The sequence below is a fragment of the Hirundo rustica genome, chromosome 3 (assembly GCF_015227805.2).
Source record: "Hirundo rustica isolate bHirRus1 chromosome 3, bHirRus1.pri.v3, whole genome shotgun sequence".
NCBI classification, from domain to species: Eukaryota; Metazoa; Chordata; class Aves; order Passeriformes; family Hirundinidae; genus Hirundo; species Hirundo rustica.
In genome coordinates, this window is record NC_053452.1 from 92,045,988 (window position 1) to 92,072,272 (window position 26,285).

General features: G+C 38.3%; 1 protein-coding gene across 2 annotated transcripts; it reads right to left on the reverse strand.

The window, feature by feature from the left end:
• Positions 1-592: 592 nt before the first annotated feature.
• Positions 593-25,935, reverse strand: GFRAL (GDNF family receptor alpha like). Of its 2 annotated transcripts, none has more exons than XM_040059480.2 (10): positions 25,863-25,935; positions 22,591-22,725; positions 16,069-16,221; positions 14,083-14,523; positions 13,333-13,389; positions 12,357-12,684; positions 10,198-10,457; positions 7,100-7,198; positions 2,019-2,100; positions 593-1,003 (listed from the first exon to the last, which is right to left on the reverse strand). In XM_040059480.2, the coding sequence occupies exons 1-10, from the start codon at positions 25,882-25,884 to the stop codon at positions 916-918; spliced, it is 1,665 nt and encodes a 554-aa protein (XP_039915414.1). In that variant the 5' UTR covers positions 25,885-25,935; the 3' UTR covers positions 593-915. The 2 variants fall into 2 exon arrangements, with proteins under 2 accessions (XP_039915414.1, XP_039915413.1); XM_040059479.2 differs by having other exon boundaries at positions 16,069-16,227.
• Positions 25,936-26,285: the final 350 nt, after the last annotated feature.

The window sequence follows — 26,285 nt, forward strand, 5'->3', positions numbered from 1 at the left end:
AACCACAAAATGGGATCCAGAATGATGTTTAGGGACCATGACTCCCAGTACAGGAGTCAATTAGGAGTACTCCCAGTACAGGTGTCAAGGAAACAATTAGGCACTTCAGGTCTTGCCTAGAGACAATGATAGGAAAACAGATGATGAGATGGGTCATAGCTTCTCTTTTGAGAAGCAGGCACTTCAGCCCCAGGCAAGTGACTTTCTCCACTGGGCATTCAGACCAAAAAATGCTTTCTAAAGTTATTGTATTCAAAGTGGCAAACCTCACTCATTTCTTTTAGAAGCATACTGCAGGAGAAATTAAAAACACTTTCAGCAACAACATAGTGGAGTCCATAGCATTATTCCAGAGAATCATTTTAGTTCTGAAGGGATTTGTATCCTGATCTCCTCCTACCCTGCAAGTGCTCCACCGTCAAACTAGAGGCAGCTTAGCTGTGACTGCTGCTTCGGGTACTTGGTACCCGGGAGTCTGGTGTACAAAACTGCCACATATGTGCTCTTTATCAGGTCTCTAAAATGTTTCTGAGTGGATTTTTTTTTTTTTTTTCTTTTTTTTTTTTTCTTCTGGATGAATTGAGATCAGAAAGGGTGAGCTTCAAAGATTTCCATTTTTGGTACAGCATTTATACCAGTGTCATGTACATCTAAAAACATAGGAAATGTACAGCTCAGGACAGATCTATGAATCTACACAAATAAGAGAGAGCACAGTTTTACAATTTTTTTACCCCTTTTTCAGCTTTTGAAAGGCTTAAAATAAGCTAATAAATATAAAAAAAATATTTTAAATGCTTAACTACAAAATTCCATAATTTATAGTAGTTTTTCCTAATATATATTTTATCATCACATATGTACAACAGACTGGCTTCCAGGAATAGCCTTAAAAACCATAAGCAACAGAGTAGTTCATCTGTGACTTTTATAACGGGCCATAAACATTTCAGAAGAATGGTCTGGCGAGGGACTTCTTGACTCATATTTTGTTCTGCAGGCTCTGAAAACAAAGAATGTGCATGTATTTAACAATAAACTATACAGCTTTTGGTTTGAACTTTGGCTTAATTGAAATCAGTGGCAAAAAAAAAAATCTCTTTTTATGATGAGCATCATGGTATAAAATCATCCCCTTCATTGTTATTAATGCATTGTTCTTTCTTCCATTTTATGTATTCTTTAAATCTGAATTTTCTTTATATGCTGATATTCTGTAACTGCAAACCTTAACAGAAAGCCTCTGTTCCCATATATCCTTGACTTGCCTTTTGCATTTTTCTACAATTCCTCTTTGATCTGCCTTGGAATTTAATAATGAAATTTGACTCAATATGCCTCCCACTATATATAGCTCCTGCTACATCATGTTCTGTTACGTATCATCTGACAGTGTAATTCTTGAAATGTGGCCATTTCATTTGGTCCAAGAAACTGTATAATTTAAGAAAAGGCCATGTTCATTTAACTAAGTGAATGCACATTTCTGCTTTCTTACCAAGCATTGGCGTATGGGTAGTTTCTCATATGGAGGGAGGGAGGGAGGGGGCAAGGGGAAAGGATGGCAGGGATGGTGGGTGTTGTTTACAGACTCCTATGAGCAAAAATGTCATTTGGCAAGAATATTAACTACAATAGCAGCATTCATGATTTGGTTTCTAACTATGTTATAATGCTGAATATTCTCATTTCCTTTTTGCATTACCCCTGCCTGCTATGGGGCTAGGAACATGGTCTCAGAGAATTTTTGAATTCAGATTTCACCTTCCCCTGCCACGGGACAGGAAATGAAACCTCCCAAAGCCTGGGATCTCTGCATGAATGGAGGGCATTGTAGATACGTATCGTATTTCTCTTTTTCCTGCTGACACCCACAATGTCAGTTCTTTCCATCACTGGGGCATGCTGGATTGTTTTTAAAGACAATCACAATGTCCACCTTTTAACTAAGTCAAAACATTTTATTTTCTGCTTTTTCAATTTCCTAGAACCAGTGATTAATACCCCTATCAAATTACCTGATCTTTAGGAGAGTCAACAGGACTATTCCTAGGATGAGAGCTATGCAGAAGGAGCAAGCAATAATGTAGACAGTTTCACCTAAAAATAAAAACAGAAAACAGAAATGAAACATTTGCTTTTTTAGTAATAAGAATCAGATTTTAGATCTGTATTGGAAAACATACATATGTGAGCTAAATTACCTATAAATTTTCACAAAAGTAATTAAAATGAGGAAAAAGACCTAGATGTATGTCAGTGGTAGGAATAACTCTTCCTTTGCCATTTGATGCAATGTAATTTTCAGACTTCTTTTAGTAAAAACCAGCTCCAATAGTGCTTCATGTGTATAGCAGTACCTTTCACTCTGTGGTAGGGGAACAGCTTGTTACTATGATTTTTGTTTTGGAGTACTCTCCCTATTGATTTAAAAACGTTAATTTTATTCTGTGTATCAGAGCAGACTTGGCTCTTACTTGACTAGACTTATTTTCCTTTTTCACATATTACTGTAATTACAGTGTGGAGCAATACTCCACCTAGAATCAAATTAACATAAAATGGGATCCAACACTGTTTTTCTGGGCCCCGTTCCCATGGAGTTTCCTTTTTCTGTTAGGCTTCTCACCAAAAAGTCACTTAGGTGGTTTATGTGCTCAAAATTCCAACTGTTGAAAAACTGGGAGCTGTTTCAATTTTTTTTTTTTTTCCAAAGGAGGAGTAACTCTTTTTTTCCTGAAGTAATGATTCCATCGGTTTCAATCAAATATCTGAAGGAAACGTTTCAGTTGAGAGTGTACTATAAGCCCTGAGCACAGGATGGAGAGGTGTGGAGGTTAGATGACTTGACAAGCGGCCACAAATGCAGAGTCACAAGCATAAAACATGAGACCTTTCTGTGACCTTCCTGTTGTACTGATTCTGTCATCTTTGTACAATCAGGTAAGTTTTGTTTAGATAGGAATTCAAATGCAGAAGGCCCTAGATGCTCCCCAGTTTCTCCATTTTATATAGCCAGTGGAACATCCACTAAGGAAGAGATGGATTCCTGGACTCATCACTGAGCCACTTATCTGGGCTGCAAGAAGGCCATATTCTGGTCTCTGAATAAGTAATCAGCTATGATATGTTCCATGTGTTATATGTATGCACACACCAACCCTAAATGAGACATTTCTGTGTACACTGCATGCATGCAGCGGGTATAGCGTATCATATGATACAAGCACAGGTGGTATGGATGCTGGAGCAGCCTCGGGAAGAGAGCGTGAATATGTACTCCACAGCAAGGAAAACAAGGAACTGAGCAGGGCATTGGGCCTGATGGCTTTCATTGTAGGAGACTTTTTCTCAAAAAACTATCCCCAGTGCAAGTTTTCCAATATAAGAAAATTAAAGCAGTGATTGAACCACTACAATTTGCACAAAAGGAATGAACATTCCATTTAATCCAGTAACCTACTGGAAGATATTTTATATGGTAAATTTTTTAAGAAAGAGGGGTGAGGTCTATCTTAGAGAAGGACTGCTAATAATGTATTTTAAAAGCTACGTCAGCAGTTGGCCTAGCTCTCAAGCTACAAAATTTCTTTAAGATGATGGGTTTCAGCAAAAGAGTAATTTGTAGGCATTTTTTTCAGTTTCTCAATCTTAATTGTACATGCAGCTATTTTTGAAAACTTCTTACGAGGAGCAATTGTAGGGGCAACAGTTTCTTTCTTTTTTGAAGTAGAAAGTGACTTTCAGATATTTTAGGCAAATGGAAACTTCTAAACTATGTCACCACAAAAATTATTATATCCAACAAATTATATATTGTACAGTCATGGATGGTTAAAAGTGGGACAATAAATTTTCAGCAGAATATTGTGATCTTTTTCTTATAAAATTCATAAGAGGTGTTTCATTTCAATCAAACAAAACAATGAAATGTCCAACTGATTTTTTTTCTACTTTTCATACAAAATCTGAGAAAAATTCTATGTTCTTGATGAATTGCTGGTAAAAGAGATGTTGATTCAGTTCTATTGGGAACAAAGAGGGATTTTGGTGATTCTTACTCTATTGTAGATCTACCTGCTTACATACAGTAAGTGTGTATGTGCATATTCATGGAACAGATTAATCCCAGCCTCTGCTCAGAGGTTTCTTGGCTACCTGCAGCTTGTCACAGGCTTTTTTTCTACATTTATAAAACTGTCAGACTGACAGTGTTTGATACCTTACCAATTAAAGTTACTCGAGCTGAACTAATCTCAGTTCCCACAGCAGCTGGTATACTTACAAATAAACCCTGCAATTACTTGTTTATCTAAATACTCAGCACAGCCAAACCCCTCAGTAGGAGATATATGATAACACTACAATTTCAGACAAAATTTCAACAGTTTTGGGTCAAGCCAAATTTTATTGTATCTCGCAAGAACAGGTAAGTGTTCTGTATTCCTAGCTTCCTCTTCCATAAATACCCCACAATATAGCTTCAAAGGCTCCATGGTGATGAAGGTAAATCCTTATCTTCCAACATGAATCATTTTTCAAACTAAAGTGCAGGAAGCAATCTTTTAAATTATGTGGATCTGCAAAGTCATTGGTATAATTTGCATAGGATAAAGCCAAAACCAGGCTGAAGATGCATGATTAGGAAGGCATATTAGAAATTTGGAGAAATTTTATTTATCACTTTTTGATATTAATTCCAAAATGAGATCAAAATCAAGCTTACAATAAAAGCCTCATTAAATTTTATGTGGTTCTGACTCTGCCCACATCACATCTTAACAGAGCTGTATCAGCCCAAAGATGACTCTGTTGGCCTATTCCCTCCTGAGAAAGTGAATGCGCTTAAAACCAGTTGAGATTTTTACATAATCCTGGTATAGCATTTTTACATCAAAAGCAGGAATAATAATTTTTCAACTTCCATGGTTCTATTTATTTACAAATATATTTGAATATATGTATATATGCTTAGATTCATTATTTATTGTGAAAGACTCCTTCTATTAAAGCAATCTTATCCAATGGGATGATTTGCAATGTTGCTGAATAAAACAGAGAAAACTAACTGTTTTTTTGAACAGTAAGTTATATTTTAAAGTATAAAACTAAGAAAAAGCTGGAGACATAATGAGTTTCTTCTGAGCATGTTCATCTGTATATGGCAATTCATTTCATCTGGTGAAAGAGTTCCTTGTATCTTTCAATGACAAAGTAAAGATTCTTCTGAGATTTCAATGTAGAGGCATCAGCAGATTTTATCTCAGGTTTTTCAAGAAAATAGTCAAGAAGCAAATGTCTACAAAAGTCTTCACAGATGTGAAAGGACATATTTGACAACTAAACTGTTTTACCTCTGTGCTCTGAATTCTTCTTGGGATTTGATTTCATTAAAGATAAATATTTTGTGAAGATTATAACTCCCTTTGCAGCCTGAGTAATGCACATTTATTAGCATATGAATCTAGGACACTGAGTTAGACTTTTGGCAGTGGGATTTATGAAACAATTTGCAGTATGGTTTTTACCATCAGGCAGATATCCTGAATCAAATCCTTCTCCTTGACCTGGCTTCCTATGAGACTTTTATGGCTTAGAGTTCCCATCTCATGTACATGACAACTACAAGACAAAGAATATTTTATTGTATGCTTCAGGCTGGTCAGCGTTCTTTTTATTTTTCTAAAGCCATCCAAAATTCTGTTAAGACTTCAAGGAAAGGTTTTTGGAAAGTATTCAGACTTCAATGTGAACAGTATTAACTGGGTGCAGGCTGCTTCTTGCAAATATTTATCTGAATCTCTGAATGAAATATAAAATGCATTTTACGTACTGAAAAGGCCTGCAGTTAGAACTAGTCACAGGGGTGCAATATCTCACATTTTGCATTTTCTCACTTAGTGCAGTATTTTTTGCATTATGACTTGCATTATTTAACCACTGGAGTCTCATTCTAACTAGGGATTCAGGCTCCCTTTGTAATTGGCAAGGACAAGTCAATACTTTCAGCAAATGCAGTCCAAAAAGATTGGACTACTCTTCCTTTGAGGGTTCCTGACTTATATCTCTGGCTACACAAAGCACTTGGATGACATACATGATTCTTAAGTAACTTTAATGCTAACACTACAGCCAAATACTTAATTATGCACATACAGGTCTCAGGAATCCCATTCCCTTACTCCATTTTTGTATCCTTTTTATCCTTTATACAGGTTGCCTACTTCAGCTATAGTAGAAGGATGGAGAGATTAGAAGGCACTTCATTTTTTATTGCATGCAGAGATTGAAATATTTTTTTTCACAGTTGAAAGTGTTCTGTTGGAACAGTTCTGGGAACTAATTTGTAGTACGGTCTGGAGAATTGTAATCTGCCCTGCACAAGGTAGGACAGGTCATTCTCATTAGAGGTGATATTTGTGCATTAAGCTCTTTAGTGTTCTCACTCTGTAATTGGGCCCCTCAAAATGAAATATAAAATAATGTTATTTCAGCAATGAAAACATTTGTATATTAATTCAATATCCTTTAACTTTATGTTGCTAAATTTCCTACTGTAAATGTATGGAAATAAAAGCAGCTGCAGCTCTTTGGCCCATGGAATACTGTGTGTCCTTCCATTGTGTAAGAAGGTAGAGTCTGATGGAGTGTAACACAAGACCCTTCTCAGACCACTCACTGTGGCTTCTAATTTTGTTGTTGTAACTAGTACAGAAAGTCAAGAAAGAAAGAAGTAGGTGTGACATCAAAGATAATAATTTGTATTATACATTATGACTACTACTCTAATGTCTGTACAGAGAGTCAGGCTCTGGCAGGCTTAATAGCTTATTTTTCCCCAATTATAATAGTGACTGTGAGACATCTATTTCAAAACCATTTATCAGAGTAATTGATTCAGTCTGATTAACTTTATTTTGTGGATGTATAAGCTAAGCCAAACAGGTAGGGAGATTTCCAGGCCAAGTGAAGGAGCAACAAGTCAGGCTCACTTGCGTGAACCCACCCAGTGGACCAACCTTTGGTCTTTTCTGTCATAAATGAGAGATGTCTTAAGAGTAGTGCTGTGGAAATTATGGAGTGACTTGCCCAAACTTACCATTAATTGCAGAAGAATGGAGCTGTGCTCCAGAAATCTTGTCCCCTGGCATTTCTGTATTTGCCCAGTGAAAACCCTTCTTCTGAATAGAAATTTGACCTGGATATTGAAAACAAAATATCCATTCAAAATATTACTTTAAAATAATAATATAAGAGAATATTGTTTGATATTTTGCTAATAGCCACAGAATTTATAAAGGAAGCTATTTAAAAATACTGTTTACTGATACTTGATGAACAAATTGAATGAGTGCATAACAGTTCTCCCTGTTTCACCTCAGTTTTTCTTATGGATGATAAATATGCTTTGAAAATATTCTCTGCCACAAAAGAGCTTAAATTCTATTTTCACATAAACTGTTTTAAAAATAGGCCCACCAAAAGAATTGGGTCCACCAAATCAATATAAAAGTGGTGAGAAAGGGGCAGCAGTCTGAAGTGATTTCCACAATGCAGTTTATTCTCCAGCTGCGTTGCTAGACCTCAGAAAATTATTTCACAAAGGCCTCTCAGTGGGCATAATTTCAATAATATATCTGAAAATACATACCTTCTGTTGAAATGAAAAATAGGAGGTTTGCTTAAGTAGTATAGTTTACAGAGTAGGAGGCTAAACCATACAAGGACACATCTGGTCACTCACATGAACAGCAAGATGAGAAATTTTTGTAATATAAGAAAGGCTCACATTTGCAGCCTGGAACACTGTCCAAATAACAATGAAGTAAACCTACATGTAATTTGGTGGGTTTTTTTTTTTTTCTGTGAGATCCAACAGTATATCCCAGAGTTAAAATATTTTGGAAACTTAAATTTTTCCCCCTCACTGATTTTTTTGCTTATTCCTGTGGAGACACTGATTCTACATTGGTAATGATCCACACCAAGCTTCTGCTTCATACAGCAGCAGTCAGTCACATTTCCTGCCTTTTACTGAGTCTGCAGCAAATGCAATCCTGTGATTGCACAACCACAAGAGCAAACACTTGTAGCAAAGGCAGTGCCATGCAAGAGTAGGAAGATGAGATGGTGTAAACACCCATCTGTTCACACCAGTTCTAGAAGCAAAGGTTCCCTTTCGAAACCTTAGGTATTTGCCTATTCAGAAATGTTTCGGAGTTTAAGACCATTGCCTTGCAAGATTGAAAGTCAGCCAAAGATCACCACCAGGCCAGAGGAGTAAGTCAGCAGATGGGATTGGGTGGGTGCTGCGACAGAGTAGTCCCTCCTCATCTCTGTACTGCCATGCAGAGGATGGCACTAAAAACATGCTTTATAATAAAACTCATAATCACCACCATCATCTGTTTAGCTGCATTACAGATAGATGTCTAGAAAAAACAACAAAATAAGTCAAAAATCGCAATAAGCTGAAATGTACTGTAGAGTAGGTACTGATCCACCAAAGGCTCTGGATGCCCAAGCTCTTTTTGTTTAACCACCAGGAAATTGTTGCACAATGCAAGAAACATAAGCTTCTCTTCTTCAGTCCCAATTAGTTTAGGGAAGTTTCAATCACAAAAACCCTCAAACCATTTTATCCTGAGACTGCTTCAGGGAAAAGAAAAAGCTCGTCAGCAATTATTTGATTATTCAGACATGAGGATCATAATTTGCTTTGTAGATTAAGAAATAACTAACACAATGATGTGTTCACTCATCTGGACCGTTAAATTCAGCTCTAAAGCAAGAAAGTAAATAATATTCATCAGCAGAATCACTGCTAGAAGTCTCAAGTCTATGTCACGTTATCACTTTTTCAGGGTAGTTGTTACAAGATTTTTAATATTTTATCAGAGTCTGGATTTGAGTAATGATTAACTAAACTAAGAGCAATGTTTCAGCAACGTGATTTTAATTTTGGGGTAGCCTTTGAGCGACACGAAAAAAATTACACTCTTATCAATGGTACTGTTTTGGTTTCTAGAACTAAAAGAGTAGCTACCTCGTTCAATGAAATACAGGCACGCAATCTATATATGTTTTCAAAATACTATCCATCAGATTAAACTATGAAAGAACCATTTCTTTTCATTGAAATCTTTAGGTATCGTTTCTCTCCCAGGTTAGTTTAAGAATATATATCATTTTAGAGTGTGCATGTAGAAGATAGCTGGCATAGGGCACGATGCACTAATGAGTAATATATCCTAAGAGGATTTACATTGCAAAATAGTTGGTGTGATAAGTCAGAGATTTGAGGAGATTAGAATATTTTGGTCTTTGATTTGGTTGATGGACCAGATATCTGCATGCAGCTGGAGCACTGCACAGAGGCTGCAGATGAACCTTCAGGTTCAGTTTATGCTGCAGGAAACCAGGAACAACCCCATGGTAGAGAACCACTGTGAGATCTGACCCATGACACAATACATGGTGACAAAGAGGAGCTTTGCTTTGAAGGCACTTTGTATATTCAGACTAAAACTTTAATATTTGCTCCCATATTGCCATTTATTGCATTAACAATTCTCTTAACCAAAGGCTTGGCAAGGACATGTATATTTAAAAATAAAAAAAATAGCTAATTAAGTACATGAAAGCCATTACTGGTTCTGAGGAAGTACCTATATTTCATCTCAGTTGCACCCAGTGTTTTTACTGGAGACCAAATCCTAAAGCCTACTTTAAACAATTAAAGCTATTTTCTGCAGAATGAAGTCTGTTGCTAAATATGCCTAAGGTTTACTAATATTCAGACTCCAAGAAGAAAAGAAAGAAAAACCAAGTGCTACTTCATATTATTTGTAAAAACAGTGTACCAAAGTACAACATTAAGCCAAGAACAGAAAGACTTTGGACTTTTCTAATCTGCATATTAATATAAACTCTAAAAATTATTTCTTTATTTTAGAAAACTGAAGCAATGCTACCTGTAGTCAATTTCATTGGTTTACTACTATTATAATCTTTTCTCCAAACCAGAGGAAGAAAACTGTATGTCCAATTTTTGTTTTGATTTGGATTTTAAAAACCCCACAGTTATAGATCTCGCTGAGACCAGTGGTAGCAAAGATATAGTAAAGATTTGATGTAAATTTGCATCTTAGTTCCCTTTAAAACTAATTAATCTGTAAAGCTGTAAGCATTACTCACGTAAGTCACTGAAGCAGGATTTGCTGTGCAGCATGTGATGGAAGAGCTCACACAAAGGCTGCTCCACGGGAGGCAGATTTTGGCAGGTACACTCCATGTGCAGCATCGTGCCCCAGTTGCTGATGTAGGCTGCTTTGCAATCAGCATTGGCAGAACAGGGCATGTCATCCTTGATTAAAGTTTCAAGACAAGCTTCATTATTATAGCATTTTTTTGTCACATGTCTCCAACACTTAGACAGAAAAGTTGTGTATTTTTTCCTGGTAGGGAAAAAAGAAAAAAGAAAAATAAAAGGGGTGTACAATGATACTTTTAACAACTGTGATTTCATAAAAAGACATTTAATGAACACCACTAAAAGAGAGTGTATTTCCAAGGTACCACTTAAGCCTTAAAAATCGCAATATTCAGTGATAGCTGACATAAATTCTGCTCTGATTTTGAGAAAAAGCAACTGCTCTTCTCATCAGCACCTGCTTCCCAGAGTACAGTAAAAAACAGTGTGAATTCCAACAGTCTCAGATACTCAGAGAAGAAATGTGAATATTGGAATTAGACTGGTCATCACAATGAAACCGCACCAGGTGCTGTTCTATTGGATCAGTTTTTGAGCAGTGTGAAGGAAGAATAAACATTCAACTTATTTTGCATTAAATAATCTACATCCAATGTCAACTCCTTGGCCCCCCAAATGCTAACAAAATATAAAATGTCCAAGGCTCAGGGAAAAGTACAAATAATTCAGTGAACTTAAAGCTAATTTGATAGCAGAGATAAATTACATGATGAATTAACTTGTTACACAGTTCAATAATCTCAAATTATTTCCATTTATTTGCTGTTAGGATGAAATAAAATTGGCCTTTAATACACTGTATATGACAATAGAAAATATCCATTATAAATTAACTAAAACTATGTAGATTTTCATTAACAACAAATATATCACATTAAATTTTAGGGGATGATTAAGGTAAAGTCTAGTACATTGTACATTCAGTTATTAAAAAATTCTTCCTTAATCATATAAATATGTTATCCATTTGCTGTTGATATTGTGTCGTAGCCACAAGCATGTCACATAGAAAAGTGTGGACTTTTGCAACACTGGCTAGAAAATTTTTGTAAGTATTTTCATTACACAAGCAGAGGTTTCAAAGCAGATTTCACCTTCGTTCTAATGGAATTATTTTCATTCACCTCCTGATTTATGGAAGTGACTAGCCCTAATTCACAGACTAATTTTGTTAATTATATGCATTTAATACCAGAAAACATTAATGTTCCCAAAATGATGGGGAATTCAGCTATTATGACATTACATGTCTCTACATGTACAGACATACATTTATAGCCCTTTGGCCATTCTCACTGATATCAATCTGAATAATCTGCACAGTCTGCCTCCTGGTTTATTGAAGGTTAATTTGAGTACAACTTTGAGGTAAAATTCAACTCTAATTCACAAGGTGACTACACTGAAAAGTTGGCAAATTGACTGACCATAAAAGGAGGCAATTACGTTGAACCACAAATATGGGTAATCCTGTTGCACATTTTCAAAACACGAAATGAAACTTTGAAAAGGCATTATCCTTCATGAGTTCGCTGGTCTGTGCATGTTTCAGGCCAGATTTCTGAGACCTTTTTGCAAGTATCCTTGAGATGAAGAGAATAAGACAAAATTTTTTTTAAACAGGCCAAGTGGGTTGCATGGCTGTTGGATACAAAGGGTCAGACTCTGCCCTCAAAAGGTAATTACTTTTACCGAACAAACTTTGTCTGGTCTGCTGCACAATCTGGGCAAATTGCTGAAGGGCAAAGGTGCAGACAGGCAGGTGTTACCTGAAGAAAGTGGTAATGAAAATAGACAATATCATAGTTTGTCCAGCAGAAATGGTGTTAAGTGTCATGCTACAGGCAGAAGAAAAGCCCACATTAGATTCCAAACCTTTCTGAAAATTAATCATTTCAGTTTACTTGTGGGATTACTTCTGGAATTGCCACAGTTGATGCAAACATCTGTGAAGATGTCAAACATGGCAGATACGGTGCAGAAAATAATTTTGTTATAGCTGAGATATATAGAGTATAAAAAAAAATGGTATGACCAAATCATTATTAAAAATCACCTTAGTGGGCAAAATACTTCTACTTACCTGCACAATTCATTCTCTTCACACGTGTGGATTACATTCAGACATGATGGGGGTGGAACTACAGTAACTGCACAAGGCTTGCCATGGAGAAGTTCTCTGGCTCTGTGGCAGGATTCATCAGGCCGGATACAGTCACAAAAGATCATCATTTGGGCAATTTCAAAAGGCATGTTTCGATAGAAGAACCTTATGGCTGCTTGACATCCTTCCACGTTGCACTTCTTATTTACTGAGCAAACTTTAAGGTAGAGGGACAACTGTTTGTTACACACTTCATCTTCAATGCACTCCCTGTTCACATCCAGACAGCTTCTGTTTGTTGTGTACACTAAAAAGAATAACACTTTTTAAAATACAATCTCAAGAAAAGTTTTCTCAAGTGATGACTGGTGATCCTGCCTACAACATTCCTAGTAAATCAAGCTTGATTCCCAAAACCCTGATCCAGCTCTTCCAGCATTGCTTCTTTTAAGCCTATTGAGTAACTTCATACTTCTTTCTTGCACTGCTTGGCCCAAACAAGCAACCCTCCTCTGAAACTGCTGAAATCTCCAGTGTGTAGTCTTATCCTATGTAATAATAGCCTATGTAATGAAGAAGAGAATATAGATGGCATTTTTGTGCTTTTAACATCACTTTAGATATTTCTAGACTGAGAAATAAACCTTCAAAAATATCTAGAAAATTCTAGACCCTAAAATGATTATGGGATAAGATTTGCCTCTGTAAATTTGACAGAATCATGATTGTTACCTGATTTACATTTACATTACTTGGTTGGTACCTGTTACATTTTTGGGGTCTTCCCTATCAAGTACCTTAGCTGAAAATATGTTGGATCTATTAACTCCCTGCTGATCTGTTTGAATGAAAAGTATTCATTTTAGTCTGAAGGTACATTGTCTGAAAACAATTGTACTGTCTGAAAACTGAGCTAAAATTATTTATTAGGATCCATAAATAAATTCAGACTTACCTTGTTTGGAGAGAGCAGATAAACCCCATTGTAACTTTGTTTCCATACTAATATTTTCTAGAAGAAAAAGATGCAGGTACAGGCATAAATGGTAAATAGTATCTTAGCTTTTTGACTTTAAAGTAATGTCTGTTTTGCTGGCATAGTGCCAGGAGTTAAAATAAGCAAGAATGAAAAAAATTAGTTTGACCAAATAGAACCCACTAGAACAAATTCTGAACCCACTATTTCATATACCATAAGTTTTGGGGTCAAAGTACAGTTTACCAAAGGCTACTGCTAACATTTTTTACATAATTATAGATCCTATAAACTCAAAAAGAGGTTTTTTTAAAGCTTCTCAGTGCATTATAATGTCAGATTTCTTGTGAATAAATAAAAGCCGTGTGTTTATCAGCGGACCATTTTTCAAGTTCATCTGACTGCTTGTCATGACATAAAGTCAAGGCTGGCAGACAATTCTTGTTCTTAGAAAATTATTTTTATTGGTCTTATACTGTTTCTAGTCATAGTGAAAAACTAGAACTGACTGATTTAGATGAGGTTGTATCAAATTAACACACTGAAGGACAACAGTATTTGCACTCAGGCTATCATTTTCTGTCAGATTGTGAATTTATTTATAAATAACCCACCCAAAATTATCTTGTTTTCAATGCTGAATTGCAAAAGGTCAAGAAATCCTTTTTCGTAGACTGTGGACACTACTGTTATGTACGAAAGCATTCAGACTGCTGGAATAGCACTAACCTGTATCAATGACCAGATTTTTCTCGCCATCACCATCAGCATTATAGTCATCATCACTGCCATCATTTTCACTAGCTCCTGAGGCTTGGCTCTCCTGAGAGTACTGTAAACAAGGGTTGTTAAATATTCTCTTCCAGATTTTAATGCATCTGGTCTGAAGTGGCTCTGAGCACGTGCACTTTCCCAGAGCAGTTTTCCTCAGTTCTTTCCAGGCTGACAGACACTTTCTGGGCGTGGGGAAGCTGCATGTGTCCGCAGCTGCCCGGCACGCCCGCTGGAAGCTCCTGTACGTGGCCGAGCAGCCAGGCTCCTCCTGGCAGCGCTGCTTCGCAATGCTGCACTCGCTCTCCAGTTCCTCAGAATGCCTTTGGTCTCCGGGGTCTCTGTGTTGCCTAACAGTGGTCAGTTCAGTGTCTGACCTTGAGAAAGACTCCAAATAGTCTGCAGAAACAGGTACAATGTTATCAGTCAAATGGATGATGGATCATCATCACAGCACAAAAACTCAAGAAAAGGGTACTTAGTCTTAATGCGTTACGATGAGTGAAACAGCCCTAGTTTAATTCTCAGCTGTGTGTAAAACAGATAATAATTTCAAAATCTTACAAACGAATGAATTTTCCTCATGTTTACTGTGTGCTGTTAGCTGTATAATACAGTCCACTCTGACAGTTCAGCTGCAGAATTGTAGTAAAAAATCCTCACTAAAGTTACCACATAAAGAGTTTAGCTTCACATAATTTTAACCACCTACACTTTGGACATATCATGGGTTATCATCTTAAACAAATTCATAATTTTTTAAAGAGAGAATGACAATTTTGGATATATCATGGGTTATCATCTTAAACAAATGCATAATTTTTGAAGAGAGAATGACAATTCCAGAAGATGGTTGATTCATTACCTAAAATAGCAATTTAAGTTAGGGAGAATTACTCCTGAAAGTGGCTAGCAACACCATATGCTATCCTTTGTAGGTAAACTCAAGACTACTACAAGTCCATCCAAACTTTCTACAGTGGTGAGAAGTGTAATCTCAACTGGCAAAAAAATATAACAGTACATCATTTTAGTAGAAGCAAAAGCAACTTCTCCAATGACATCAACATCAGGTTTCAGATATCCATCCTTCTTGTTTGAGGCAGGGAGTCTGGGGCAGATCAGGATGTAATTATTCCCTCTGCAATAAGGCCAATATATTCTAGTACTTTATGATGAATGCTGTGTGATGCCAGTAGGGTGTGATGGATCAGTGCCAGGAATCACTTTGAAACTCACTTTTGCAGACTCTCATTCACTGGCTGATTTTACCTCTCTTGTGTCAGCTTTGCTCATCATTATGCCAGGAGACTTTGGACAAGAAACTGCAATTTCTTCATGTACTAAGTAATTCTCAATTACAGATATAGGCTTTCAGCAGGGATAAGAGTTCTCAGAAAAATAAAAAAGGTAAATTGAGGGAAGCTGGGCCCATTGATTGCAAGAGAATTTTTAAAAGATGCACTCTATATATTATGTACAGCTTTATGAAGGAGGTGAATATATTTCACACATCCAGTAGCCTCTCCTAGATGTGCTGAAGGTCCTCCTGCAGTACAATGTGACATAGCTGAACCCCTGTGCATCCCCATTCCCTCATCCAGAAGATGCTGGATGTGTCTCTCTGTGTACACAACCTAGGTCCAGTGGCTCTCAAGTTTCCACAGGCAATGAATAGCTCTCAACACACATTTCTTGCTTTCCAGTGGATTCAACAAGAGTTTTAGAAGTCATTTGAATTTCTCACATGCATTGTATTGTTTTTGTTTGTGGCAGTTCTTTCATATTTATGCTGGAGAGTGAATATCATAGAAAGACAAAACTAATTTTGGGGGGGGCATTTATCAGACTTGAGAACATGCAAAGAAAGTTGAATCCACTTCAAATGGTGGTTACAAAATTACTGGGTTTGGTCTTCATAATTACAACTTTATGTTTAGTTACCTTTATTAATGCTGCACTGTTTCCCAAGCAAAGATGTGATGCTACAGATATCGTCTGTAGTGCAGACACAGTTTTTAAATTCTGGGTATTCATCAGCCAGGACCTGGATTATCCTATTACATCCAGCAGTGTCTTCTGCCTTGCATCTATTACCTAGAACTCACCATTAAAATTATAATTTCATTAATGTTTATGAATGCTTAAGGGATATGGTTACATAAAACAATTCAGTTGAAGAACAAAAATAACATGCTTTGCCGAGAGAAGACTGTTTGTCATATTTTACAAATTTTAAATAATATTCAAAGCAATATAATAAAGCTGCGGATACAATATTGGCTTCTTTTATTTGATCTGATCCATTGCCAGAATATTTTCTCTTATTTACAAAGTACATAAAACCTTAAACTCACACCTCTTATTTTAGGCAGGTAAAGCACTGAGACCAAACAGTGATGAGAACCTCAGGCTGAGGAGATGTCAGCTCTGGGTCAGATTTTCTCTCTCATGTGAGGATAGTACAAGCCTACAAATGCCATTTGGATACTCCCTTGGACTGCTACCCTATAGAACAACTTCACTGACTAGATTTGAGGATGACAACAAATTTAAAGTAGCCCAAGAAAAGTCTGATTTTTAGGATTTTTATCATAAAAATGAGGGAGAAGTTAACATAAAAAAAAATAAATGTGCAGAAACCTTAGTTTGCTGGCTCAGTTTCAAGTCTGTTTGCATGTACACTTGGACTCAATGGTAAAGACACTCAGGACAGCAGGTCATCTTTTCCATGTATGCGTAGTGCAAATAAAGAGCATGTACTAGATTGTGGTACAAAGGTAAATCAATCAACCCTCTACTTTATGAGCTAAAAGCTTTTCAAAAATCTTATTATTCTGATAGTGAGATCGAGTGCATCCTCAGCAAACTTGCTGATGACACCAAGCTGTGTGGTGCAGTTGGCACATTGGAGCGAAGGGCTGCCCCTGGAGGGACCCTGACAGGCTTGAGAAGTTGGCCAATGCATAAGCCAGCCTTATGATGTTCAATGGAGCAAAGTGCAAAGTCCTGCACCTGGATCATGGAAATCACAGACACACCTGCAGATTGGGAAGAGAAGGGATAGAGAGCAGCCTTGCAGAACAAGAACTGGGTGTGAAGGTTGATGAAAAACCCATCATGAGCTGATAGTGAGTGCTCACTCAAAGCCAAGTGTGCCCTGGGCTGCATCAAAAGCAGCATGGCCAGCAGGTTGAAGGAGGTGATTCTACACCTCTTCTCTGCTCTGGTGAGACCGCACATGAGTGCTGCATCCAGCTCTGGTGTCCCCACCACAAGGACATGGAACTGTGGGAGCAAGTGCAGACAAGGGCCAGGGAAGTTGATAAAAGGACTGGAGCTCTTCCCCTGCAAGATCAAGCTGAGAAAGTGGGAGCTGTTCAGCCTGGAGAAGAGAAGGTTGTGAGAAGGTTATGTGGAGACCTCACAACAACCTTCAAGTACCTGAAGGGGCCTACAGGGAAGCCAGAGAGGGACTCTTTGTCAGGAACTGTAATGACAGAACAAGGAGTAATGGGTACAAACTGAAAGAAGAGAAATTTAGGTTAGATTTTAGAAAGAAATTTTTTACTGTGGGGATGATGAGACACAGGAAAATGTTGCCCCGGAAGGCTGTAAATGCCCTATCCCTGGCAATGTTCAAAGACATTTGAGCAACCTGGTCTAGCGGGAGGTATCCCTGCCTGTGGCATGGGGGATTGGGACTAGATGATCTCTGAGGTCCCTTCCAACTCTTAACATTCTATGATTTATTATTGCTTTAGAAAGTTACACATTACATAGGAATGTTACATGTGAAGGAGTTTAATTTAATTTAGATAAGCTTTTCTAACTATTTAGTGTACTACATCAAGCTTTAATTTGTGAAAGCCATGATCTACCTTGAAAAAACAGGCATGTAGGTCCCCAAATCAGCACATTTCCTCTCTTTACCTCATAGTTATTAAATGTCTCACAAAATCTAAGAGAAGCAGTATGTGTTTCACAAGATCCAGCCAGGTCACAGGGCAGCATGAAGATTGGTTTTAATCTACTGAGCCCACAGGCTGATGTCTCTGCCCCGTTAACGGTGCTGTCTGGTTCCTGCCTTGCTGCTTCCTCACAGGTGTGGAGCAGCAAGGACTCAGCAAAACTGCAAAGTGACAAGTCTTGTGTCACCAGTGCCATGGGCAAGATTTAATGTGACCAGAGTTTTAAAATCACTTATATGTGGTTAACACAAATAGCAGTGGAAGGAAATGGAGGTAAAGCTCTGCAAGAGGAAACAGTGAATTTTGCCTGAAATAATGAAAAATGGCTGCTCCAGGCTTCATGTCCCTGTCCTGATTCCCTTTTTTCAAACAGTCTCTGCACTGTCCTTTCTCCAGCTGCTAACTAAGGAGGGTTTAGGACATATATTAAATAATACACTACTAGAGAGGAATGTCATGGACAAGCAAGAGCTGCAGGTCCCAGCTTCCGCTCCCACTCCACCTCTTGTATCAGCAAAGAAGGAGGTGATGGTGGTTGGGATTGCCTGTATCTCTCCAACCCCACCTTAACTTTCCTTCTGCTTTTTCAGAAGTACATCATGATCCCTGACCCTTAGCCCTTATAGCTCCAGAAGTCAAGGAACTCAGGAGATGTAATGAAAGTCACAGATATAGGATATTTGCCACAAAAATAGGATTGAAAGGATGTGGTGACATGGCCTATGAAGATGAGCATATGGATATTCTACTCTATATTTTATCAACTAAGTAAGAGATGAAGAATTTCAGGAAAATATTCCAGTAGAAAAAGAGCAATAAGGATCAGGAGCGACTTCTGTAAAAATTAGCTTATTCACAAAATTTATTACTGTCTTTTTCAAGGTCCAGAGTACACTTCAAAGGTGAAGGTGAGTAGAGCTTTAATTAAGAATAAACCCCCATACCCCAGTATATTTTGTGCAGCAACCCAGCCTCACTTAGGTCACCTGTCCTCATGACACTGACAGGTCGTGGCCAGGAGCCTGGGGCGGTGTTCAGTGGCCCGCTGTGCTGTGAGCTCACTGTACTGGGTCAGCACCTGACGGCTGGGGCTGGGGTTGTGGGGCTACAAACATGCAAAGGACATGGACAGAAACAGGAAGCACATCAGATTTATGGGGCTCCCTTGCGTGACTTCTTGAAAACTGTGTAGAAATAACCTATTATCAGTATTAGTCTGTTTGTACACGGTATTGATTCAGCTGTGATGAACAGCAGAAAATATTTTATTACTGGTTTTCAATTATTGTTGCTTTACCAGAGATTAGTTCTAGGTAATATATTTTATCTTATACATATGCTTCTAATGCATTTACCAAAAAAAGTTCTCCCAGCCTAATGTTTGGCAGCCATTATTCATAATTTGATTTATTTATAGGTACATAATTCACGTACACAGAACCACAGATAGAAGCATGACAGAGTAGAGGCTGATTATCACTCCCAGAGTGATAATCTCTGCTTTTGCTTAATCAGCTCTTTACTCATCTCAGTGGGAATTGAATTCGAAGATTACAGGGGAAGGTCTGAGGACTGGTGAGACCACAGTTTGGATACATCTCCAGAGATCCTTCCAGCCTCAATGAGTCTGTTTTTCTGAGGAAAGTAAACTCATCCAAAACTAATTCAAAATGTGATTCCTTAAAATTTAAGTGATCTAAGTTGTTTTGTTCTTTTGAAAACTTCTTCTGTTTCCCATTCAGAAAATGTAAGAAAATGTATACTTGTGGTTAAATCAGAGTTCAGAAATGTCTTTTTTTTTTTTTTTTTAACACTGAAATAACAGAAGGAAAACAAACAAATAATCAATCCCACAAACAAATCTTAAAAGCACAAGCCTTAAAGTCTTAATTCTGCAGTGCTGAAACTATTTTGATCTTTACAAACTGAAAAATCTTATTTCATCAAAATTTAATATTTCTGTCTTTTCTATCCTGACCTGGAAGCTGATTCATAGACACTTCCACATTCTGTTTTTTATTTCCACCATATTTTGGCCACAGAGGTGAAAGAAAGATCCTACTCTAAAGATTCTAAACTGAGACTCTGGAAATCCTGCTGGAGTAGTGGGGAAGCAGTGATGGAAAATTTGACAGGAAAAGGAGTGACTTTGGCAGTATTTTGGAGAATGTTCCCAGACCTAGACTGAAGAGCAAAAGATGGAGGTCTTGATAATGTACTCATTTAACTTTGAGGTTACAGTCTGATGGACTGAGATATTGAACTTGTACCCCAAAGGAGTTTAATTATAATTTAGTTTAGTGGTCAGATTTTGCATAAAGAAGCTAACCAAACACATATTTATTGTCTATTGCCTCCAAGCAACATGTTTGTGCTCAAAGGACATTTTCCATTCCTACAGCTCATCCATGAAGTTTCTAGACTTGCACATGACAGACAGTATAATGTTATTCTTACTAACAATGCTGCTGGTAGGTTTTCTATCACTGTTTCTGTGGGCTGTCTGAGAGGTACCATCAGCTGTCTGACTGGATTTACATGCTCTGGGATCATGGTACCTAATAAACACATTTAGTATAATTTGTCCTGGACCTGACACAATATCTGAGTGCTCTACAATGCTGGAGAGTCCTTGCCAAAAGTTATTATACTAAGGAAACGTACAGATGAAAATCCAAACAAGCTATGACAAGAATAATTATTTCTGGAAGGTTTCTCTGGCCCAGTTACAAATATCATTAATATTAGTGAGTAAGTACATAGGACAATAAGAGAGAGAAATGTCATAATATTTAGAATATTTAACAGATCAATAGAACATGGGCTGAAGCCCTGCTGCTTTGGGGACTGTTGTAACTGTTATATTATCATGTATTTTTCATTTACGTCATCTGTTCTTAAAAGTATTCAGCCATTCTATGCAAAGTAGATAAGTTTCTGGGAAAGGACACAGTAAGAAAGACCCCTCAGGGAATTTTCTACTCTAATTATTTTAAATATTGTCTCGTGACTTGGGACATTTGAGACATCAAATACCTGCAAAAGATCAGACAGACTGAGGCATTCATTCAGGTAGCTCACACTGCAGGTGAATGTTTTAGCAATGGCTTATTGACCACGAAGCAAAGCAACATTTGCTGCCTGGCTTCCCCCACAGGTCCTGACATCAAGACAGAGGAACTTGCACATTGTCCACCCTGCTGCAGCTGAGGCTCTGAACAGAATATGGCATCACAACACGGCTTGTTCTGTTCAAATAATGTCATTTTAAGAAGAAAGGAGATTTCCACGGAGATGTAGATGCTTCTGATTCACCACTACACACTGCCCCAGGAAAGGTAAACTCAATCATAAAATACTCCCTGGCCCTTAGCATTTGGTAGTGATGATGTAGTGGCAGATCACTTGACGCTTATCAATCAACAAAGGTGTCATTACTAGCTTGGTCTAAAGACACAACCACTCTTCTTCTGCCTTCCATATTCACAGCACCTGGAAAGTGGATTCTCAGCATTTAACAGCAAGGTCTTGGAAGGATTTAAAGAAAGAGCTGGTGAATGACACCCAAGATTTGTTTAAGAAGACAGTAGGCCTTCAAAGATAGGAACATTTTCATTTGAACAAGCACAGAGATTAGGATGAGTTTAGGTCAAATTTATAATGCCTGGTCTTCTCTTACTTAAAACAGATTATTTGGAAGTGAAGTACCAACTATTGGAAATGCAATAAACATAGACAGAGACTAATTATCTGCCTTCATTCACATGAGAATCTGTTTAACAATTAAGGAGGCCTAGTCGTGTCATAATCTGCACTTTATCATACCCCCACCCCCGGCAAATGACTCATTGTGATATGTTGGTACTTTTCACTGAATAAATACAGTGTGCCCCCATATAATACAATTTTCTTTGAGGCATTCTTTCTTTTATTTTTTTCTTATTCTAGTACAATAACTAAAAATTACTCTAAATAGTTACTACATTGTTTTGGGTATTGTGTGAGATTATAGAACCATAGAATGATTTAGATTAGGAGGGACCTTCAACCCCTCTGCCATCAGCAAGGACATCTTCCACTAGATCAGGCTGCCCAACCATCCAACCTGGCCTTGAACACTGCCAGGGAGGGGACAAATCAACTCCTCAAAATAGTATAAACAAAGTTGGAACTTCTTTTCCAGTTGCACATGGGCTTTATTTAACAAAATCTCACAAGAGCCTAATTTCTGCTGAATTCAGACTTCTTGAGTTGGTTCAGGATCTGACTTTGTTCATAGTGCAGAAATTTCATTTATCCCTTTCTTGAAGACACAGTGTGACTGTTACTGAAAGTAGTGTTGGCCATTGGAAAGGATTTCAGAAGCTGACCTTTGCCTTAATTTTTCTCTTGGAAATCTCACCAACTTAATTTACAACAGCAATATTGTAATAAACTACGAATATGCAACCATGCAACAGTACAAAATTAATCTGTGTGCACCATACACAATTACCTGAAATATTGCAGGCATCTTCAACCACATTCCAGACACTCTCACATCCATTTCCAGCTTTAATACATTGCTCCCTCAAGTGCAGACAGTCAGTAGTCTGGACAGCAGATATACATATGAAGTAAATGAATAACACTGTAAAAACATAATATAATGACTATTTAATGCAGTAGATACTGTACTGACCCTTTTCCTTTACACATAGATTTAAAAAATATAATTTACTATAGTTTTTCTATAGAGTCAAATTTGTTATCAAATTCATTTTTAGAAGAACAGAACTTTTCCTCAGTTTTGCAACTGGAAAATTAAATTTAAGTGTTCAAAGTTTCAGTATGGCATATTTTGCATTGGCTTTACCCCAGTATTATAACAGCGACTGTAGCTATATAAGACATCAGTGCATAAATATATAGAAATTGCTGCCGTTCTGAGATCCATGATAAATTACAGAAAGGAAGACGGTATAAAATTCAGAGGAAACAGCATTTTATTTGCATGAAATCTCACCAAGCTTGGCTTTTTAGGAATTCCTATGAATATGGTGTGTGAAAGAGATTTGACTACTACACAACTGTTAGATAATGAATGTGATTTTATTTTATAAACACAGTACTCTTCAACCTCTTTATTTTCACTTCACAGATGCATAATTTCTTGAAAACAACCCCCACATTTATGTCTTTATCTGCTTTCCTGAGTGCATTGAGCCTGTTAATTACATTAAAAAGTTCTGGAGGTTTCAAGGAAAAGAATTTTAAAGCATCACTGTCTGTGACTTATCAGTAGAAAATTAAATTGCCTTGTTAAGAAAGGATAAATCAGCTGGAGTTTAGCTCTTTCATTAACATTCCCATGGTAAGACAGCCTCTAATTTGTAATCATGTGTCTTTATTCTCTATAAAATTACATTTCAGTCACTGATTTCAGGCCTTTTCAAACTACCTGCTGAACACCTGATGTGTTTTCTTTAGTTGTTGAAAGACACAGCATCTCCCTGACAAAATATCTTTCCCCTCTGCCCCCCATCATGTTCAGGTAAGTTCATATGAAATTTGAGTGATTTCCAGCATTGTTTAATCCCTTGAACATCATGTGCAAGAGGCATGAAATATTGCTTCTGGATTTCTCCAGACCCTATCTAAAGAAATTAATTTTTTCCAATGATACATTTTAGAATAAGAAATTATATATCAAATATTCCCATTGATAACCTTAAAGAGCCACTCCTGTTTAGAGGTGATGTCACCCCTTCTGGAGATTATTTACCAGTGATATAATAATGCTGCTGTAGGGAACACTTTTTGGATGCATGCTGATAAATATGAAGCAACATTTAATACTTTATAATTGACAGGTGCAGCAGCATCTAGTGTGCCTGTGAGACGATGAAGAGGTCACATGTGCTGGTGTTAATCCTTCCTCAGTTCTGCATATTCCTGACAGTTCTCAGATCTATGCAGGACTGGTAATGTTTTCAGTGAGTTCCAGCCTAAAACACTCCTAGGATGTGTCTGTTCATCAGCCTTGAAGACACTGATAGAAAGAGCTCCTGCCTCTTGACATTGAGGAATGTGCAGCTGGCCCTATCCATAGGGACATTTTTGCCTTATTATGACAACATTTGAGTTCTAGGACTGTCTCCAAAAGGTCTTTCTTATTGTGAAATTACTCACTATTTATTCAGATGACATAGAAAAAAAAAGGTTGCCAAATGCCTTACAGGTGAAAATGTCTGCATATATAAAACAATACAAAATTATAAACCCACAAATTTATTAAGAAGAGGTATTTTGCTGGATGACCATTTATCTATTTTGTAGGTTCTAACACAAAAGATTTACTCATCTGGCTAGGATTCACAGCACAAAGACTCTGTGCTCTCTTCCTCATGTTCAGACAGTTTACAAGGACCAGTGGCTGAGACATTCAAAACAGGACTGACTGGACAGCCTTCTTGCCACTTTTTAGGGAGTATTTCACACTGCTGCTCATTTTGAACCTACCTGGAAACTGGCCACAAAATAGGAGGTGATTTTTTTTTGCAAGGTAAATAGGTGAGTAGTGTAATCTGTGATTGAAGGCACTTTGGTCTAAGAAAGAGCTTCTTTAGGTCTAATGACTTATCATGGATGTGTCTTTGTTTCCTTAGCAGTATAGAGGGGTTACACTGCCAGAAGCCTACATGAAAAAAACCTGCTGTATATGATTTTAGAACCCAGGGCACTGTAGCTTATGCAATTCCTTAAATTGACAGTTATTACTTTAGCTTCTGACTTTACTTATTTATTCTAGTGGTTGGAACACTAGTGACTTCTGTATAGAAGAGTTCAGGGCATCTAAGAGTTAGTTTCTAGCTAAAACTTTTAGAGGGATCCGTATTGACAAGAAGGCACACATTTAAATTTCTACAGATGTTTGTATTTTTATGCAAAGGCCTATTGATTCACTGGGTAGGTGTCAAATTCTCTGTTCTCTGTAGAACTTGGTGTCCAAAGTCAAAAGGAGGGGGGAAGAAAGCATTTTAGCACCTTCATTTTGCAGACTGGAAACTGAGAAATGGAGGAATTACATTTCCCAACTCTGCAATCCTAAAATAATGTAAATAAGTAATAATGAATATCGGGAAACCAAGCTGTGGTTTCTATCCAATGGCAAGAGCAACAAGATAACAAGCTCCGAAGGCAAAACGGCAAACTACAGCTGAATACACTTTGAATATAGTTGAAAATTTGATAAAAAACAACTTTTTTTCTAACAAAACCTTGGGCAGAACCACCTACAGAATACTTTTAACACAGAAATATAAGTTTAGAGTAGTGGGGTGTTAAAGAGAGAAGCAGAATGTATTCATTATGTAGTGAGGAGAAAAACAAAAATTAAAACACACTCGTCTCATCATATTCTCCTGTATCAAACCTTTCTGTACCAGCTTTGTTAATTTTCCCTTTTTCTCCGGTCAAACCCAAAGGAAGCGTCAGCAGCCCCGTGCGAAACGCGGGCAGCACCCAGCGCTCCCCAGCCGGCAAACAAGTGGCTGTTCATTCAGACCAGGCGTCCCAGCCGGGGCTGTCCCCGCCGGTTCCATCCTTCCCGCCGCCCTGCCCCAGCCCCGCCGCGGACGCGCTCCCGGGGCTCCCGGAGCCGCGGGGCCGAGCCGCCGCCGCGAACGCCCCGAGCCCCCGCGCCCCGCCTGGAGCTCCCCCGGGAGAAGGAGCCGCGGGCCGAGGCGCGGGTCGGGCGCGGCCGGGCCGCCCTCCCGCCGCACTTACCGGGGCCGAGGAGCGCGGCCATGGCGGCGGGCGCGGAGCAGGTGCCGGAGCGGCGCCGCCCCTTCAGCACCGGCCGGGGGACAGCGCCCGCCCGCCCCGCCCGCCCCGGCGCTCCGAGCGCCGCGCCGCCGGGCAGCGCCGTCCGCCGCGGCCGGGGGCGGCGAGGGAGGCTTCCCACCCCCGGGGGCGGCCTTGGCTGCCGCTGTCACACCCTCTGCTTGCATTTCTTCTCTTGCCGCAATCGCTGAGCCGGACTGCGTCCAGACGAGACTCGTGAGTTCTTCGGCATTTTCCGCGGGATGGGGCGCTCCCTCTGCGCTTAGTTCTCATTTGATCTCCAGAGCAACTAACGAAGCGTGTCTTTGGCTACGGCCTATAAGCTCTTTGGAAAATACCTGTTGCTATGTCCTGTCACCTTCCGTA

What these genes read in the sequence shown, in the direction of transcription:
- GFRAL (XM_040059479.2), bottom strand. Translation starts at nt 25,884, where the DNA reads ATGGCCGCGCTCCTCGGCCCCG. An exon ending in AAATCTGGTCATTGATACAG is followed by an intron (nt 13,390 to 14,082) that starts GTTAGTGCTATT and finishes TTTTTCTTCTAG; the next exon opens with AAAATATTAGTATGGAAACA. An exon ending in ATCCTGCTTCAGTGACTTAC is followed by an intron (nt 7,199 to 10,197) that starts GTGAGTAATGCT and finishes TTCAATATCCAG; the next exon opens with GTCAAATTTCTATTCAGAAG.